Consider the following 19,246-nt stretch of genomic DNA (forward strand, 5'->3'; position numbering starts at 1 on the left):
AAACACTCACCAGCTTGGTCTTGACAGTTTGGATGTTACCAGCAGCTCCGGTGCCAACAACAGATGTGCCAGATTTCTTTCTCTGCAGAGAGGTGGCTGTGCGCACCCGGGGCACCTGTCCTTCTGTGCACCTTTATGGGAGACACTGACAGACTTTCTTCCAGATTAGCGGCAGGTCCTCCATATCCTCCATATGGTCGGGCGGGTCGCGGCTAGCACTGTTAGCATTAGCAGATGCTGAAAATGATCGAGGCATTTTAAGCGACTTCCTCTGCATTTTGTTGCGTAAACTTAACCGGTCGAGTCACTCTTATGTCAAGGATATTCCGGAGGGAGGCAACATTAGGTGTGAGACCATCAATATATTAGGTTTAGAGTTTAGCACAGAGGAGCATCAGAACGCACATCTACTCCATGCGCTGCTCACTAGGGCCCCCTATCATTATTCTTTTGATTGGTACATTTTTCCTTTGATGTCATGTCAAGTTAATAATGAATGTGTCATAACATCATTTCAGGTCATCAATGTGATGAGAAACCCCAAAGATGCTTTTACATCGCTGTTTTATTATTCTGAGATGGCCTCCCACTGGGTCAACCCAGGCTCACAGAGCGACTACCTTCACAAGTTCCTTGATGGAAAAGGTTGATCTCAATTTTATTTTGATACAATATTTTATAATTGGCAATACGATAGTGATAAGATTTAAAATGTGCATTGCTGTTCACAGACCTGAATACTCAAAGTTATATTTTGCTCATGATAATGGAGTGTTCTGATCTTTTTCCTCTAGTTGTGTACGGCTCATGGTTTGATCATGTGAAGAGCTGGTTGAATGCTGAAGATAAAGAGCACATCATGTACATCTCCTACGAAGAAATGATAATGGTGAAATATTACACAATACTCTTCAAAACTAAACACAAAGTACAGCTGAGGTTGATGGAAAACTCATTTGTTATACATGTATTTGGTCATAAACCAAAGTACAGGACAAACAGAAATGACAAAGTCATACAGTGAGAATTGTTGCAGGAGTATGAGATGATGTGTGTTCTCTGTGGGGCAGGACCTGAAGGACTCTGTGGCCAGAATCGCTCAGTTCTTGCAGAAATCTCTGGACGCTGAGGTGATAGAGAAGATAGCAGATCGATGTTTGTTCAAGAACATGAAGAAGAACAACATGTCAAACTACAAATCTGTTCCTCGTGAACTGATGGACCAGACAAAGTTTGATTTTCTCAGGAAAGGTGAGTTCCAATAAACATGTAAGATAAATGTTAAATTCCACTGTTATTAGATGCAGTCTGTACAGTCTAATATGTACAGGGAGATGTCTACTTATACAATACTACTGCTCACACATTGTATACAGTATAGCAGATTACATACTGTATCTCTATTGAACAGAACCATAAATATAAAAAAACACTGTTTCATTAATCTTTCTTCCAAATGTAATCCGATTCCTTGTTTTGCACGTTACATTTCAGGGATTGTTGGAGACTGGAAAAACCAACTAACAGTGGCAGAAGCAGAGTACTTTGATGCTGTTTACAAAGACAAAATGAAAGATGTCCAGTATAAATTTGCATGGGAGTAAAAAGAAGTGAATGGAAATACTTACTGGAAGTCATTTCACCATACAACGATGCACAGAAACTTGTAATAAAGATGCAGTTGATTCTGATGTACTTCTATGTTTATTGTTTTGTGGTGTGAACATAATGATCTCATATCAGTCACAAATGAATTTACCAGAAATGTATTATGACAAATTGTCCTGGCAATTTTTAATAGTCTTCAAAGTCACTTCATCCTCCACATGGTCAACAACATAGCCATAACACAGATTGAAATGAAATTTACATCAAAGTCTATTGGGACACAGCCTGTCCAAGTTGACAGCTTAAAGGGCAAAGGGGTGTGGCTTGGCCTGAAATGATTAGATTATGTCATTGCACTCCAACCAATACTATATGATCATGTACAAGGTGAGATACATCAGAATTATTGTTAAAATAGCATTGGTCCTATACTGTGGGCATATTCTTTTATGTGGATTACGTAGTTTATGCTTGCTGAAAAGAAAGACAATCTGACAAACCAAAAAAAAAAAAAACGCAAAGCACATTTCAGAAGAAAATCAATGGAGAGAAGTTTGGATGTTCTTGATTTTGGTTCATTAGTGCTGTCATAAACTGACCAGCACAAATATCTTGGCCTGACACTGGACGTGTCAGGCCACGCACGTGTCATTTTAAGAAGCTGTCAGTGTTGTAGCTTGGTCAGTGTGTAGAGTGCAGGGATCTATACTGAGCAAAGTCAAACAATGTGGCAATCTAGGATCCCAGACTTATACACAAATCTATCATTCACGTGTGTGTCCTCTGTCTGACAATGTTTCTGGTGTTTGGGGTTTCCAAGAACATGTGTTGTTGTGACACAGCACATTATAGAGCGATTCAGTTCTTCCTGGGAGTCAAGAAATTAAAGGGATAGTGCACCCAAAAATGAAAATTCAGCCATTATCTACTCACCCATATGTCGACAGAGGCTCAGGTGAAGTTTTAGAGTCCTCACATCCCTTGCGGAGATCGGCGGGGGGGAGCGGCTAGCACACCTAATGGCTGACGGCGCCCCAGACTAACGTCCAAGAACACAAAATTGAAACCACAAAATATCTCAAACATGCCCATCCGTAGTGATCCAAGTGTCCCGAAGCCCCGACATAAAAAGTTGTTGTTGGAGTGCCGTCAGCCATTAGGTGTGCTAGCCGCTCCCCCTGCCGATCTCCGCAAGGGATGTGAGGAGTCTAAAACTTCACTTGAGCCTCCGTCGGCATATGGGTGAGTAGATAATGGCTGAATTTTCATTTTTGGGTGAATTATCCCTTTAATTTCAGTTTTGGATATGGGATGGGAACCTCAAAATGTCAGAAAAAGTCAAATGTCTCAGCTTTTGAAAAAGACTTGTAAAGATGTTGGATCAGAGATTCACTAAAAAGATATTTAATTCGGACATCTCCCACTGTCATCCCTGGGTTAATGAGTTGAAATCATTTTTTTCTTTGAACAGTTCATCATTTATTTTCCAGAACAAGTTGATCTGTGATATTATGGAGAGTAGGAGTAAAATGCTACTCATGTTCAGAGAAAAATGGTCTTTTGACATATAGTATAAACCATAACTATGAATTTATTGTTTCATAAAAAACAGATGAGTATAATCTTATCAAAACACAAAGATCCCTGTGTGCACAGCTGTGCTCAGAAATGTTAACATTAGCCTCAGAGATCTGAAGGCTGAAGGCCACACCAGAACATGACAGAATTTGTTTGTTGTGTAATTTAGGTGAAGTTGACAATGAGGTTCATTTCTTGTTTTACTGTCCGGAATATGAAGATGTAAGGGATGTACACTTCAGTAAAATTATCCTTATTTATGTTGATTTCTTTTGATTGGATGGTCACGAAAAATTTGAATTTTTTTGCAGTGGGGGAACCTTTTTTGTGACTGAATTTCTTTGCCTGGTGTGGGATAGAAAGCAGAGTATTTTGTTCGAGGACTGAACCGCAAAATTACATGTACTTCGGATTGCTCACTGCATTGTCATGGTAATGGTGTCTTAAAACCCATGAGGGTTGGGCTCACGTTTGTTGCATGACAAAAAAACAAACAAAGATAAATCATCTTTATCACCATACACATCAAAGAAAGAATTCTGTGGGTGTGCACCAGAAAAACTAGACGGGCTACATTTAGTTATCCTATGTTTTTGTCCTAATATCCTCTCCGCTATCACCTATTTACTAGTTTTAGCAGTCATACAGGTTCGGTCAGTTGAGTAACAAGAACACTGCCCATTCCTGGCCGACACTACTGGCATCTACTCATTTTAACTCTGAGCCATGACTGAGGCAGATTTATACACAGTTTACAAAGGGATCTATTTCCATTCACTGGTGAACACTCAAAACTTCAAATACTTTGAGGAGTTTTCTTTTCGGCCAGATGATATCATCATTGCAACGTATCCCAAGTCAGGTAAGCAGTTGTTCTTGCTTGACTAGTGTTTGCATCATCATGCATTTATTATTTTCTATATCTTGAAGAAATTTGAAAAGTACTCACATTTTCTCAGTCTAATGTAGACTATTGTTGAATCTTATTCTCAGACTAGCTTTGAGTGTAGTATGACTTAGTGGGATGGTGCTGTTACATTTGCTGAAACTTGTGCAAATAAAAACAGAAGCTTGTAAAAGTAAGTTAGGAATGGTCATTACCACAAAACTTGGTGTTGATACCAAGTAAAACCAGGGCCAGAATCCCCTACATTAACTGTTTAAAGCAGCTGATGTAATATAATGTAGGGGAGAGTGGCATGTCATGATATGAGGTGAATGCATTGTTAATCCCAGAGGAAATAAAGAGTAGAAATTAGATCTCTTGAAGTTCTTTTTTTTTTTTTTTTTTTTTTTATCTTCCACACCATAAATTCGCTCACTCAACTCAAAGTTTTTTGGAGACAGCTTGTGCTCAATACTTTTAGTTTAGTACAATACAGGAATTTAAAAGTACACCAGACACAAAATAAATTTGTCACATGACCATTGTTTGAGACATTTTATGTCAGTTTAACATAACTTTTTTTGTTGTTTGAGCATTTATAATTCTATGTCATATGATAAAAACATTGAATACACATTTTAAAACCTTTATTATACAACCCGAGGTTTCTCAATTGCGAGACTAATATAAGGCAATTTTGAACTGGGAAATGCTCTTTATTTCACCTTAGCACAACTTTATGTTAGACACTAACTGTGTATATGACTTAACTCATGGTGCAAACTGTCACCACAATTGTAACCTAAACACAAATAAGTCGAGGCACTACAGGGTCGCATACAGGTGCTCTTTGGATATTTAAGATCTACTGTGTTAATTCCATCTTGTGAAGGGTTCATTGTGAAGCATACTCAATTAAAAAAAACAAAACTGGTAAAAACACAGAATAAAGTTGTCAGGTTCAGACAGACAAAACTGGGACCCACAGAGCAGACCAGAGACAGACAGGTGTAGTGAGGCAGTTTATTCAACAGTCCAGGGTCGGTACACAAAAGACAGTCAGTTCAGGCAGACGTACAAAAAACACAAGGCAGAAAGGGTAGTCCAAAAAACAGGCCAGAGTCAAAAACCATGAAATGGTGGGATAAGGCTACGGTACAGAACGCTTAGGTTAAACTGGTCTCAAGGGAAAAAACATGGTCGGAACACGAGGAAACCTACACGAGGAAACTGCCGGAAAGCTACTCACCAATGATGCAGACAATCTGACAAAGACACACTGGGGGAGACAGGCATTTATACACATGAGGGGAGGAGATAATGAGGCACAGGTGAAGACAATGGACAATCACACACAAAGGGAGTCAAGACACCTAGAATGAACACAAACAGGAAGTGAGGGAATCCAAACAAAATAAAACAGGAAGTCAAAAACCAAACAAACTAAACAACTGTATGGGACCTGACAAAAGCAGTTTCATGTTACAAATCACTTTATCTCTGGCGCTGTTTGGCCTCTCAGAAATGGGTGGCTCGCCCAAAAAAAGCTATGATTTAGATGTTCAGGAGGTTTTTACCATGAGCCATATTATCTACAGAGGTCTCCTCCTTTCCAAAACAAATTGAACCAGGGATTTAAACTGGTAAACTGAATAAAGCAGTTTCGCAATACAAAACTGTGTATCTCCTACGTGGTTTCACTTGTCGATGAGGGCGGCTCGTCCATTACCTGTCAATGTGTGCTCATCTTTTTTCTCCGACAACTGAAGATCTAGATGTTCAGAAGGTTTTTAGTAGGAGCCGAGGCATTTCCTGTCCAAAACAAACAGACCCAGTGATTTAAACTGGTAAAAACACTGAATAAAACAGTTCCAAATTACAAACCAAAACTGCTCATTGCAGTTGGGCTTGTAAGTACAGAGGTTGACACAAAAATGTGAATGGCCTTATCTGGAGCCAGTGTTTGGTTTGTCCATTTTGGGCTACTGTAGAAACATGGTTGTGCAACATGGTGATATCCATAAACGACAACCCCCCTCCATATGTCTCTATAAACAGCTCGTTCTATGGTAAGAAAGACACAACTGTTCTTATTTTCACATGATTATACACTAAAGAAAACAAACTTATTATATTCTATTTCTGCCAATATATCCCCCTAAATCGTATACACACCGAATCTTTAAGCCACAAATTACGTAATGTCAATGCCTGACAATAAAATGTGCCGTTCTTATCTTGCTAGCAAGCTAACATTAGCATTTGCATTTTCATTTATCACAGAATTGACCTAATCAACAAACTGATGGCTTCTACCTGACGCCAGTATAGTGGTTGTGAAAAATACTGTACATATGTATATCTGTACAATCCTTCAGTGTTCATCCCAGTACCCGGTCGACATTTCACCTATTTGAAATGTTTGTGGTCCAGCCCCTTTATTTACATAGGCAACATGGTGAGGCTGGGAAGTGTCCACTGTTCCACACTCAACATTTTGACTGTATGAGTGGACCATACAGGTACTCATAGTGCATTGCATCTTGCCATACCTCTCAGTGTGACCACACCTGTTTACTCAAAATAGTAAGTATGAATACAGAAGTATCGGAGCAGTGTTGTGCTGTTACTAAAAAATAATAACTAGTTACCATTACTAGTTACTTCATTAAAAAGTAACTCAGTTAGTAACTCAGTTACTTAAACCAAAAAGTAATGCGTTACTGAGAAAAGTAACTGTTTAGTTACCCCCCCCCCCAAAAAACTTTGACTCTCGTCTTGGTGCTCCATCACACCATGACCTTGACGCATGCGCACTAGTGTCATCTATACTCTGAGTACGTCCTGGCTGTAGATGACTGAGTGGGAACAGTAGAGGGCGCTAGGTGCTTTTCTTTTTTGCAGTGTCGTTTTTCTAAGCCACAAAGAAGACAACATTGCTAAGAAGGATCATGTTTTGGGAAACTCAGCCCTGCAGCCCAAAACATTTCCTAACTGTATTGGCTCGTAGCTACAGTACATCACCTAAGCGACAGCGGATGGAGTTTAACCAAGGGACTGTTAGACTACAACTTGACAAAACTATTGAACGGTATAGGAAACATGCAATCGTCTGCTACAGTGGAGTCACTCGGTGTCAGGCAGCTAAACGTTTTACAACTACGATACTTGGATACAAATATGGAAAATGAGCTAAAGAGAACATTTGAAGAGCTACATGATGATGTTGAGTCTGTCACCCACCGCAGACACTGTCTGTCCACAAAAGCTTCCTCGGGACAACAATGGATATCACGTCACTGGATATAACGTTAGTGGGACTAAAAATATACAGAAGCGCTTCTGCTTAATGTACAGCACTGTGGTGAGGCCAGCAGGTCGACAGTGACTTCAGAGATGGTGAGAGACGTGTTTCATTAAGATGCTCTGGTAAGAATTGTTCATATACCTCTATCTGACTTGACTATCTGTTATTGTATAGGGCTAAAATGAAGTTTGTGAAGGAATACTGCATGCTGGGCGCCGTTTTAAAACCTAGCCAAAAATAACGGAGTAACGCATCGTTTGGTAACGGTAACGGAGTTACTGAATTTAAAAACAAACACGTTAGAGTATTAGTTACTGCCAAAACTAACGGTTTTACTGTAACGCGTTACTGCCCAACACTGGATTTGAGACACAGCATTAGACTTTTAGCACTAGCACACACCAGACCTGACAATAAAAAAATCAAGTCTGGATGTAAGCATGAATTATGACCTCTGCATTGGGCATGATCAGAGAGGACCTGATTTTAGTTATGATGCAGAACAAGCTGGGCTGAACCTGAACAGATTAGACACATGGGCCCCCTCCCACCAACCCCCTAACCCCGACACTTCTCCATTCACCTTGCAGCCACCCTCCACTCCTGAAAGAAAAGATTTATTTAATATATGTGTCTAACTACAGTTTTCAGAACATTGCTGCTGTTCTTCTTTCAGGTACGACTTGGATGCAGGAGATTGTCTCTCTGATCGTGAGTGGAGGAGATCCAGCTTCTGTTGAGACTCTTCCTAACTATGACCGTGTTCCCTGGCTGGAGCACCATAGGAACAGCAGCCTTAACCTTCAGGAGAAACCGTCTCCCCGAATGTTTACTACGCATGTCCAGTACAACATGATGCCTCCATCTTTCTTTGAAGTGAAGCCAAGGGTAAATCCACCATGTAGTTTATGTGATAAATCATTATCATTATTCTTTTTTTTTTTTTAAATAATTTTATTTTAACTCTATCATAACACAAAGAATACACGCACAATAGACATACAGCACCTGACATTGTTGCATGAAAAACCAAAAAGGACAGAGGATCCATGGAGCAACCAAATACAGTCTGAAAATTTCCAGTCGGCAGTATTATCAGGGGTGCAAGAAACAGAAAGAAAACAAACAAACAAACAAACAAACAAACAAAAAAAGAAACATGGGAGGAGGGATATCAGAACATCAGTCAGATCAGGATGAGGCAGAATTTTCACACAGAGAAAAAAAAGATACAACATAGCAGCATGGCTCACAAGATGGACATTTAGGTCTCATCAGCCAAAAACAGCTTCCACATCTTCTGATAATAGTTTTGTGAATTTTGTTTGCTAAAGCAAATCTGTTCCATCCTAGCAATAGAAACCATTTCATTGAGCCACCTCTTAAACAAGGGGGTATTGGAGACTTCCAGTTTAATAGTATTAATGTTTTGGCTGCAACCATGCCTGTTTTGAGAGCCTGCTTATATTGGGGAGGAAGGGCTGTTGTCCTGTCTGAAGAGCCAAATATTGCCAGATTGCAGCCTGGTTGAATATTTATTCTTAATTGTTTAGAGAGCCAATTAAATGTGTCACACCAAAAATTGCAGAGTACCAGACTCTGCCAGAACAGGTGTGAGAGTGAGCCTTCAGCAATGCCACATCTATCGCACATGGGAGACACTGATTCAAAAATTTTACCGAGTTTAGTTTTGGAGTAATGCAGCCTAAGACAGAATCACACAAATCGATATCTAGAGTTAATAGAGCAGTTCTGTACCCTGGCCAAGCCTTCCTCCCATAGTTCATCTGACAGCAGAACATCCAATTCTTCTGCCCACACATCCTTGACATGACTGCTACATGCTGGTGTTTCAAAAGCGGTGACAAAGCGAGAGATAAAATGTTTCGAATTTGGCTGTGAGAAGAGTATATCCTAAAAGTCATGGTTCTGTGGTATCAGTGGAAATCCAGAAACATAGTCCCTTAAGAAATGCCTGACCTGTGCGTATCAGTAAAAATGTGATTGAGGAAGGTGATATTTAGTCTGGAGCTGAGGGAAAGAGGCAAAGTTGTTATCTATGTAAAAATCTCCAATACAACGCAACCCCTCTATCACCAGTCTAAAAACACCCCATCCATCAATCCTGGTTTAAACACGTGATTGTGTGCTATCGGGGTGTTAACTGAGATGTTTGGCAGTCCAAGGAATTTTTTTATCTGATTCAGTATCTTTAGAAAGTTTATGAATATGAAGTTATGGTCAAATAATTTATAGTAAGGCTGTGTTTTGGGAAATAAGCAATGCTGAAGTTTCTGAAACTGACATGGATTCAATTTTTAACCAGAGTGGGGAAGCAGCAGATCAATCATCTCCAGGGGAGCCCCATGGCCAGAAAGTGAGAGCCCTTGAATTTTCAGCCCTGTCATAGTGTCTAAATACAGGGAGGCCGAGACCACCCCTGTTTACATTCTTCTGTCAGTGGGCTTTACAAATGTGAGGGGGTTTATTTGCCCAGACAAATGAAAGGATGACAGAATACAGTCATTTAAAAAAACACATGGGTAGATAAATAGGGAGGTTTTGAATAAGATGTAAGAGCCTTGGACGTTCAACCATTTTAATAGCCTTAGCAACTTCCACTTCCTAATATTAGCTCTTAGCTTGTCCATCATATCCAAAAACTTCAATCTGAGTAACAAATTTGGAGATTTCTAAGAATCTTAAGTCCAAGATAGTTAAGGTGGGTAGTGACTAATTTAAATGGCAAAGATTTCAAGAATATGGGACACAACTTATTCTTCAAAGACATGAACTCTCTCAGAGACTACTGGGTCCAATAAACAGATCAGTAAATCATCAGCGTATAAATTAAGCAGGCTTTCAACATGACCAAACTTCACACTGTGAATCCCTGGGTGAGCCCTGATACATATCCCAAGTGGTTCCAAAGCAATATCAAAATAATGCAATGCCTTGCCTTGTGTGCCTTGTAGAATTCACAGCCAAAGCCATCTGGGCCGGCTGCTTTTCCAGAGGGGAAGGTTTGAATAGCATTCAAAAGGACGGTTTTAGAAATTGGAACATCAATACCATCTTGTGATGCACTGTATTATGGTGTATACACATTAAGGATAATGAACTCCCTGCCATTGTGACTGAACTGTACACCAATACACCAGTCTACATCAAACCTAACCACATAAATAAATCAAGCCTCTTGTTCCACAGGATGGCCACACCCCCAGGTATCCTACCTGATTATTCCTGAGCTGAGATCAGTCGTAGATTCACCAGCACCATGAAAACTGACATTGAGAGTGTTTAATATGCCAAGTCTTGCTCAGCCAAAAACGTTTCTTGCAAGCACAGTAGCCTATGTCACAGTTTTCCAGGAGATAGTCAACAAACAAGGGGCGAGGCCTGTGTCCTGCGCCCTGGCCCAGATGCAGACCTCGACAGCTGTAGGAAAAAAACCTGAAGTGGTCCAGTCATATGGGGAATCTAGTTGGTGCTCCCTGCACCAGCTGACACACTTCTCATCTCAGCAGCGATGACAGTGTTAGCCCTGATAGCACCAGCCTGGCGCGGCTCATAACAGTGCCGGACAAATGCCCCGTCTGGCCAGAGCTCCAGTGTTGTTTATTAAATAGCGATGATGTGAAGGTGATGAAGGAGACTCCGCTGACACCATCTTGCTTGTATATAGAAAAGGTTTATTACAAGAAGTACAGTATCAAATCAAGCATCTAGATTGCCTGAGAGAGTGTTCAAAGCCAATATGAACTGCTCTGAAAAACAGCTCCAAGTACTCTGCCTATATAGAGTTCGGTTGTTTTTGTGAACTTTGAGACAAAATGTGAAAGGTGACAGAAAGACAATCTAGATGGAATCCAACCTTTCACCTAGCTTATCTATACTTGACCTGGGCCCCTAACTGATCATGAAAGACCCAGGCCATCACATAACATGTGGCACGTCAGATACTACACCAGATTGTACATTTCTCCAACCTCATTACACTCGGCAGAAACTTTAAACGAACTATATCTGCCGTTGTCATTACCGATCCGGTTACAGGAAACCACACAGCCAAGTTTTTCACTAAGATAGTCAGAGAGAGCTTCCACATACAGATCAGGTGAGAACTTGGAAGCAAAAACACTCACCAGCTTGGTCTTGACAGTTTGGATTGTACCAGCAGCTCCGGTGCCAACAACAGATGTGCCAGATTTCTTTCTCTGCAGAGAGGTGGCTGTGCGCACCCGGGGCACCTGTCCTTCTGTGCACCTTCATGGCAGACACTGACAGACTTTCTTCCAGATTAGCGACAGGTCCTCCATATCCTCCATATGGTCGGGCGGGTCGCGGCTAGCACTGTTAGCATTAGTAGATGCTGAAAATGATCAAGGCATTTTAAGCGACTTCCTCTGCATTTTGTTGCATAACCAGTTGAGTCACTCTTATGTCAAGGATATTCCGGAGGGAGGCAAAATTAGGTGTGAAACCATCAATATATTAGGTTTAGAGTTTAGCACAGAGGAGCATCAGAACGCACATCTACTCCATGCGCTGCTCACTAGGGCCCCCTATCATTATTCTTTTGATTGGTACATTTTTCCTTTGATGTCATGTCAAGTAAATAATGAATGTGTCATAACATCATTTCAGGTCATCAATGTGATGAGAAACCCCAAAGATGCTTTTACATCGCTGTTTTATTATTCTGAGATGGCCTCCTACTGGGTCAACCCAGGCTCACAGAGCGACTACCTTCACAAGTTCCTTGATGGAAAAGGTTGATCTCAATTTTATTTTGATACAATATTTTATAATTGGCAATACGATAGTGATAAGATTTAAAATGTGCATTGCTGTTCACAGACCTGAATACTCAAAGTTATATTTTGCTCATGATAATGGAGTGTTTCTGATCTTTTTCCTCTAGTTGTGTACGGCTCATGGTTTGATCATGTGAAGAGCTGGCTGAATGCTGACGATAAAGAGCACATCATGTACATCTCCTACGAAGAAATGATAATGGTGAAATATTACACAATACTCTTCAAAACTAAACACAAAGTACAGCTGAGGTTGATGGAAAACTCATTTGTTATACATGTATTTGGTCATAAACCAAAGTACAGGACAAACAGAAATGACAAAGTCATACAGTGAGAATTGTTGCAGGAGTATGAGATGATGTGTGTTCTCTGTGGGGCAGGACCTGAAGGATTCTGTGGCCAGAATCGCTCAGTTCTTGCAGAAATCTCTGGACGCTGAGGTGATAGAGAAGATAGCAGACCGATGTTTGTTCAAGAACATGAAGAAGAACAACATGTCAAACTACAACACTGTTCCTCGTGAACAGATGGACCAGACAAAGTCTGAATTTCTCAGGAAAGGTGAGTTCCAATAAATAATACATGTAAGATAAATGTTAAATTCCACTGTTATTAGATGCAATCTGTACAGTCTAATATGTACAGGGAGATGTCTACTTATACAATACTACTGCTCACACATTGTATACAGTATAGCAGATTACATACTGTATCTCTATTGAGCAGAATCATAAATATAAAAAAACACTGTTTCATTAATCTTTCTTCCAAATGTAATCCGATTCCTTGTTTTGCACGTTACATTTCAGGGATTGTTGGAGACTGGAAAAACCAACTAACAGTGGCAGAAGCAGAGTACTTTGATGCTGTTTACAAAGACAAAATGAAAGATGTCCAGTATAAATTTGCATGGGAGTAAAAAGAAGTGAATGGAAATACTTACTGGAAGTCATTTCACCATACAACGATGCACAGAAACTTGTAATAAAGATGCAGTTGATTCTGATGTACTTCTATGTTCTTAAGTGTTTTATTGTTTTGTGGTGTGAACATAACAATCTTATATTCATCACAAATGAATTTACCAACAATGATTTATCACAAATTGTCCTGGCAATTTTTAACAGTCCCTGAAGTCACTTCATCCTCCACATGGTCAACAACATAGCCATAACACAGATTGAAATGAAATTTACATCAAAGTCTATTGGGACACAGCCTGTCCAAGTTGACAGCTTAAAGGGCAAAGGGGTGTGGCTTGGCCTGAAATGATTAAATTATGTCATTGCACTCCAGCTAATACTATATGATCATGTACAAGGTGAGATACATCAGAATTATTGTTAAAATAGCATTTGTCCTATATTTATATATGTATTTATTTATATTTTATTTCTTCTGTTATTACTCATTATCACGTTCAATACTTATAATAAATAGTAGCTCCTGTCCTCCAGGACATAAATTGGCCAACTGTAAAATCCAAAAAACAAACAAACCCCAAAACAATGTTGGTCAATCAGAAATGTCACAACAGTTTACACGAGGCTTGACATTGCTTCTTAATAGCAAAAAACAAAAGAAACAAAGCTGTACAGTAATAAACATAATAAATACTAATGATAAATAGCAGCTTCTGTTAAATCGGACTAACCCAGGCCAGTGGTGCATTCATGTGTTCCTTGCACAGTCATTATTCCAACTTCATTGTGTTTAACAGAAAAAAGTCTGGTAAATGGTGAAATGCACTCAAGAACTGACAAGATACCTGTTCCAAAGACAAGCTAGATTTATTTACCTCTCATCACATCTGCCGGCATGAATCTCCAGGATGTCTGAGGTCTGTCTTGACTGGACAATATGTCTGCAAGGAAACACTAACAGAAATTATGGAAATGTTTATTGTACTTTACACCAAGGGTTATTCAAGTGAAAACCTACCTTACTAAATGACCTTATTGTGATTAGCTAATGACTACAGAGTATATGAGAAACATCTGAAGCTTTATGTTGGTCCTTTCTTACTAACCTAACATCCCCTCTGCTTTCACCTGTTACTATCTCCTCTCCTTCATTGTCTTTTGCCTGGTTACTATAGAAACATAAATTTAAAGGTCTGGAACCTGGCCAGAAAGCTCGCGACCTCATTCCTTTCTTCTTGAACGGGCTTTCGTTGTTTTCTATTAGATATCAAAACTCAAATACTCACTGGAGACACACAGAATCAGATGCAACTGAGTCTAATGTGCTCGCAGGCAACAAACACATCACAACTTAATGAGTCAAGCTCCGGAGCAGGACTGCAATTTCTTTGTTTGTGCACTCGCTTTTATTGTGAAGATTCCTGCTGAGTCATCTTTTTCTTAATCCTTCCCACTTGGCGCTGATCGTAACGGTGTCACATTTCTGCTGAGTTCCCACTTTTTCTTTAATCCTTCCCCCTTAGAGCTGAAACATAACGGTGTCACATTTCTCCCGTCTCCCCCTGATGGCTGCCTCTTTACTTGCACTCGTACATAATAGTATCCCCTCTCTCCTTTTCTGCCTTGGAGCCAATTCCACCGTGTAATGTTTTTCTGGGCAGTCTAAGCCCGCCTCCTCTAGGGTCACATCAGGACAAGCTGGAATTCCCCTAACTTTCGACCAGTGTTTCTGAGCCCATCCTCATGCTATTTTTAGAAATGATGCACAGTGAATCCTAGGTACTTCTCTACCACAATGCTTAAGTGCTCAGTGAGTGTATGTGTGTCATAAGAATACATGAAATAATAACACAGTGTGTGATTTGTCAGTTGCACAGAGTACATTGCTTCAACACGTATCTTTTAAAAGTCAACTTAAAGGTACAGTATAAACACTTCAGTAAATCAGTACATTACACTACATTACATCAAAGTGAACATACCATAAGGAGAAGCATTTGGTTCATGTATTTGGTATATATATGTATAATATTTTGTGTAAAGACAAAGAACCAGCTATAGTTTTCTCACCCTCTTTTGTGGTTTACCAGAAGAAACCTAATATCTCAAACGCCAGCATGAGCAGAATTCCTTTCATGACTGTTCACTGTGCAATGACAAGAGCCAAATTTATTCTACAAACATGTCTGTTTCATGACATAAAAGATAAGAATCAGGTCATTAAAAAGCAAACAAACAGAGCTTACAGTGGGACTGGTAGGGTGACCAGATCCCAATAAACCAAGTGTGGGACAAGGAGTAGGTTTGTGAGGGACAATGTGGGACACCCGCCCCCAGCGCAAAGATTAGTCATCAGAGACTAAATACATTCATCATAAACTATACAAAGTCTACTGTATATTAACACTGGACTGTTTCAGTTATTGAAGTAAGATTTAGCAACACAGAGACTTGTGATCAGTGGGATGTGAGGATTCTTAAAATAACATCTGTAGCCTACAGATGTGAAGCCCTTACTGTATCTGACTGACCTTTAATGAAAGCTGTTGTCTTGTTTTTTTTTCTTCCTGAAAATATTAACCAACAGTTTATTCAGCCTGTGTAGTTGCGGGGACAGGTCAAACTGATATGATGCTGATTTACAGAAGAATTCATGTAAAATGGAGGTTAAACCATGAACATAAACTACAGATCACCAGTAAAGCATTTTAATAAATTAATCTATCATAATTAAAACAACTGGAGACTGAAAACAAACTGATATATGGGTCTGATCACTTTTTTAATCAATTGACATCATTCCAGACAGGATGCGAGTTTGTCTGTGACTTCCTGTACGGACTGGGCTGCTGGAAACTGTCAGGAAACTGTCCGACTTCACCGCAGGTTGAAGTAGATGGGGCGGGAGGGGCGGGCTCTAGCACTTTTGGTGCGTTCGTTTTGTACTCGAAGGTCGGAAGTCGGAAGTGGGAATGACGTCACCTCCGACTTGACAACAGTTTTTGCATTCTAGTTGACAATTGCTATAAACAGTACTTTAGCAGAGTGTTTTCTCACTATGTATGTGACCGGCAGCCATCTTGAATTCGTAAGTCGGGGTTGATGCGGTCGCTCCGAGTTTCTGAGTTGGAAATCCGATCTCAGAGTGCGTTCAAGTTTAAACTTCCGACTGGGAACTGGGAATTTCCGACCTCCGAGTACAAAACGAATGCACCATTAAACGCACAGAGCCCACGTGGACTGGCCGCTGCATGCAGCTTCTTCTCATTGGCGGGGGGGGAATGCAACCGCGGGTGACAACCAATCATGCGGGACATGGTCTCAATTTGCGTGAATAGGCAGAAATGCTGTGCAGTCCCGCGCAATGCGGAACGTCTGGTCACCCTAGGGACTTGGTAGGTGGGGAAACCCTATTATTTTCTCATTCTGGAGAATAAAATCAGAACATTTTAAGAAAAAGGTTATGAAAACATGTAACAACTTCTTTCAGTAGTACAAACAACATTTAAGTGGTTTATAGCAATGTATATGTCATGATCCTGGGTTTGTTCATTTTCTGCTATCTATGGACTTTGTTTAGGAGTTTTCTGTTTGTGTTCCTTGTTTTGTGTTATTCATTAATGTTTAATCTGCTTCCTGTTTTATTTTGTAGATTCTCTCCTCATGTGTCGTGTCTGGTTTTACTTTTCGTCTTTGTGTGTTTTCTCACCTGTTTTCTGTCACACCTGTCTCGTTAATCCTTCCCTGTTCCCAGAGTCTTCCCTTCACACCTGTTCTGTATTAGTCTTGTTTGCTCCACCCTTGTTGTCAGCCAATCTCTGTTTCCCTCCTTTTGCCCATGTTCACCTACTCCACCTGTGTCCCGTTCTTGTGATTAGTTTTCTGTGTATATATATCTTTGCGTTTTCCTTTGTTCTTTGTCAGTTTGTCTGTTGTTCATCCTGGGTTCAGCTTATCTGTGTTCCTCGTGCGTGCATTCTGTGGTTGTTCCTGCATTCATCCCTGCGTTATTCCTTTTGTTCATTCTGGGTTCAGGTCGTATATGTTCCCCCAGGGTGCATTCTGTGGGTGTTCCTGTGTTGATCCTGCATTTATCCTGCATTCATCCCTGTTCATCATGTTTTTCCTGGTTGATTTTCCATTTGGTTTCTGTTCTGCTTTCATTTGGATTTTGAGTTGCCTACCTTTACTGGATGTTTTCAACCAGCTACATTAAAGCTCGCCTTTTGTCAAAGACTCAAACTGTCTGTTGGTCTGCATTTGGGTCCTCCTCTGAATTGAAACTTGACAGTATAACAAAAAAAAAAGCGGAATTTTATATTTCAAACACTCATCTGTGTTACTTCATAGCTGTGCAGAGTGTGTTCTTCAACCATTAACTAATCCCCTGCGTCCCCTTTTCCACTTGGCCCCAAACATTAACATCACACACAAAGTTGTTGCTAAAATACCAGCACTGATCCAGATTAATTTGTTTATTTAATATTTATTCATTTGTTTCTTTAGCTTCTGATTTACTCTCATGGGTAGAGCCACTGCTCCTTCGTGCCCAAAGGGGCCAGTTCAGGTGGTTTGGGCAACTGATCAGGATGCCTCCTGGGTCCTCTCTGTTAGAGGTGTTCTGGACACATCCCACAGGTAGGAGGCCCTGGGGCAGACCCAGAACATGCTGGAGGAATATAAACTAAGCACAAAAAGTCAGGAAATTTGTATTTGGTAGATGATTTCTTTATTGTAACAATGCTCCTTAGCAATAAATCTTATACCGTTGGAAATCCTGTTTATTTCCCTTTTAAATGGTGCCACATTTGTAAGGAACATACATTTGTGGGATGAGCAGCAGAGCTGAGTAAGTGGGTTGCGCCCATGAAAAATTTGCCAAATCTTCTCTACCAATGCCAAACAGTTTTTTTTGCTGTTGACTCTTGTTTGGTGTTTGGTGGATTGGATGATTGAAGTCTGAGGAAACAAGGCATATTGGCAATTGAACAATTTATTCATTTAAAACAGAGGAGCCTCAGTAGTGTGTGGAAGAACCATACACAGCCACAACGGCATTGGCAGAGAAGATCTGGCAAATTTTTTATGTGCTTAGTTTATATCCCTCCAGCATGTTCTGGGTCTGCCCCAAGGCCTCCTACCTGTGGGATGTGTCCAGAACACCTCTAACGGAAAGCGCCCAGGAGGCATCCTGATCAGCATCCTGCCTTATGTGTCTTACTTTATATCATCTGACCTGGGATCACCTTTAGATCCCCCAGAAGAAGCTGGAAAGTGTTGCTGGGGAGAGGGACATCTGGAGTACTTTGTCAGCCTGCTGCCCCCTGACCCAGCCCCAGGTAAGTGGATGAAAAGGGATGGATGTTCCATTTCTGACAGTAGATGTCATATCATACACACTGGACCTCCAAAGAATCAAAGAACAGAGTAAGATAAATATTCTTATAATTATTTAATTACATTAAATATTCAATGGTAAAACAGATTTATATGTAAACTTGTATGTTACTTTTTTCTTCACAATTCTTTTCACTTTCTGTGTCAATTGTCTTCTCAACCCCAGAGATCCTTCTCATCCGGGCGAGGACTTCATCAAATAGAATAAAACATAAAAATCAAAGTTCCTGGGAAAACGAAAACAACAAAACAATGCCTGCAACTTATTTTTCCTATTTGGATAAATGACATCACCAAAAAAAGAGAGCTCCTTTACTGTTCATCCTTGTTGATCAGCAGAATAAAATCCTCCTCCACATCTGATTTGAAAAAGAACTGGCTGGGGCACCTGACTTTAACCTCATCCTACAGGTTAGGGCTCATGGGAGGACTGGCCCCCGGAGTGCTCATGCTCTGCAGGGTCCAGCATCTGGTGTGGCTGCCCTCAGGGGAGATGGGTGGTTGGTGCTCAAGGGTCCCGGAGAGATCTGGTGTTCTTGACCTTGGGTGGTGGTGCTGGGGCCCAGTTTGGGGGCCACCACAGTTCTCCTCCTGGGCACCAGTGAGAACCGTTGCACCAGCTCCTGGATTTCTTGGGTCAGTGTGTACGCCTGGTGCACTGTAGGCAGTTCCTCCCTCATGTCTGAGTTCTTCACCATCACCAGGGTGGAGTCCCATGTCCAAG

At 40.5% G+C, this 19,246-nt stretch overlaps 1 protein-coding gene across 14 annotated transcripts in view; it reads left to right on the forward strand.

Annotated features, from left to right (window-relative positions):
• LOC125881225 (sulfotransferase 2B1-like) overlaps positions 1–19,246 on the forward strand; it is a 99,173-nt gene that overhangs the window by 27,412 nt on the left and 52,515 nt on the right. Inside the window, exons 7-11 of one of the 14 annotated variants that reach the window (XM_049564294.1) lie at positions 519–645; positions 795–889; positions 1,071–1,130; positions 12,643–12,763; positions 13,012–13,212. The exons of 1 other annotated variant lie outside the window; for it this stretch is intronic. In XM_049564294.1, coding sequence (XP_049420251.1) covers positions 519–645; positions 795–889; positions 1,071–1,130; positions 12,643–12,763; positions 13,012–13,121 — 513 coding nt within the window. In that variant the 3' untranslated portion in view covers positions 13,122–13,212. Of the gene's footprint in view, positions 1–518; positions 646–794; positions 890–1,070; positions 1,252–1,494; positions 1,684–12,029; positions 12,157–12,306; positions 12,402–12,582; positions 12,764–13,011; positions 13,213–19,246 lie in introns of those variants that run through there. 12 more of the 14 variants (XM_049564295.1, XM_049564296.1, XM_049564298.1 and 9 more) reach the window with 12 other exon arrangements.

This window comes from Epinephelus fuscoguttatus, linkage group LG20 (assembly GCF_011397635.1).
Source record: "Epinephelus fuscoguttatus linkage group LG20, E.fuscoguttatus.final_Chr_v1".
In the NCBI taxonomy this organism is placed as follows: Eukaryota; Metazoa; Chordata; class Actinopteri; order Perciformes; family Serranidae; genus Epinephelus; species Epinephelus fuscoguttatus.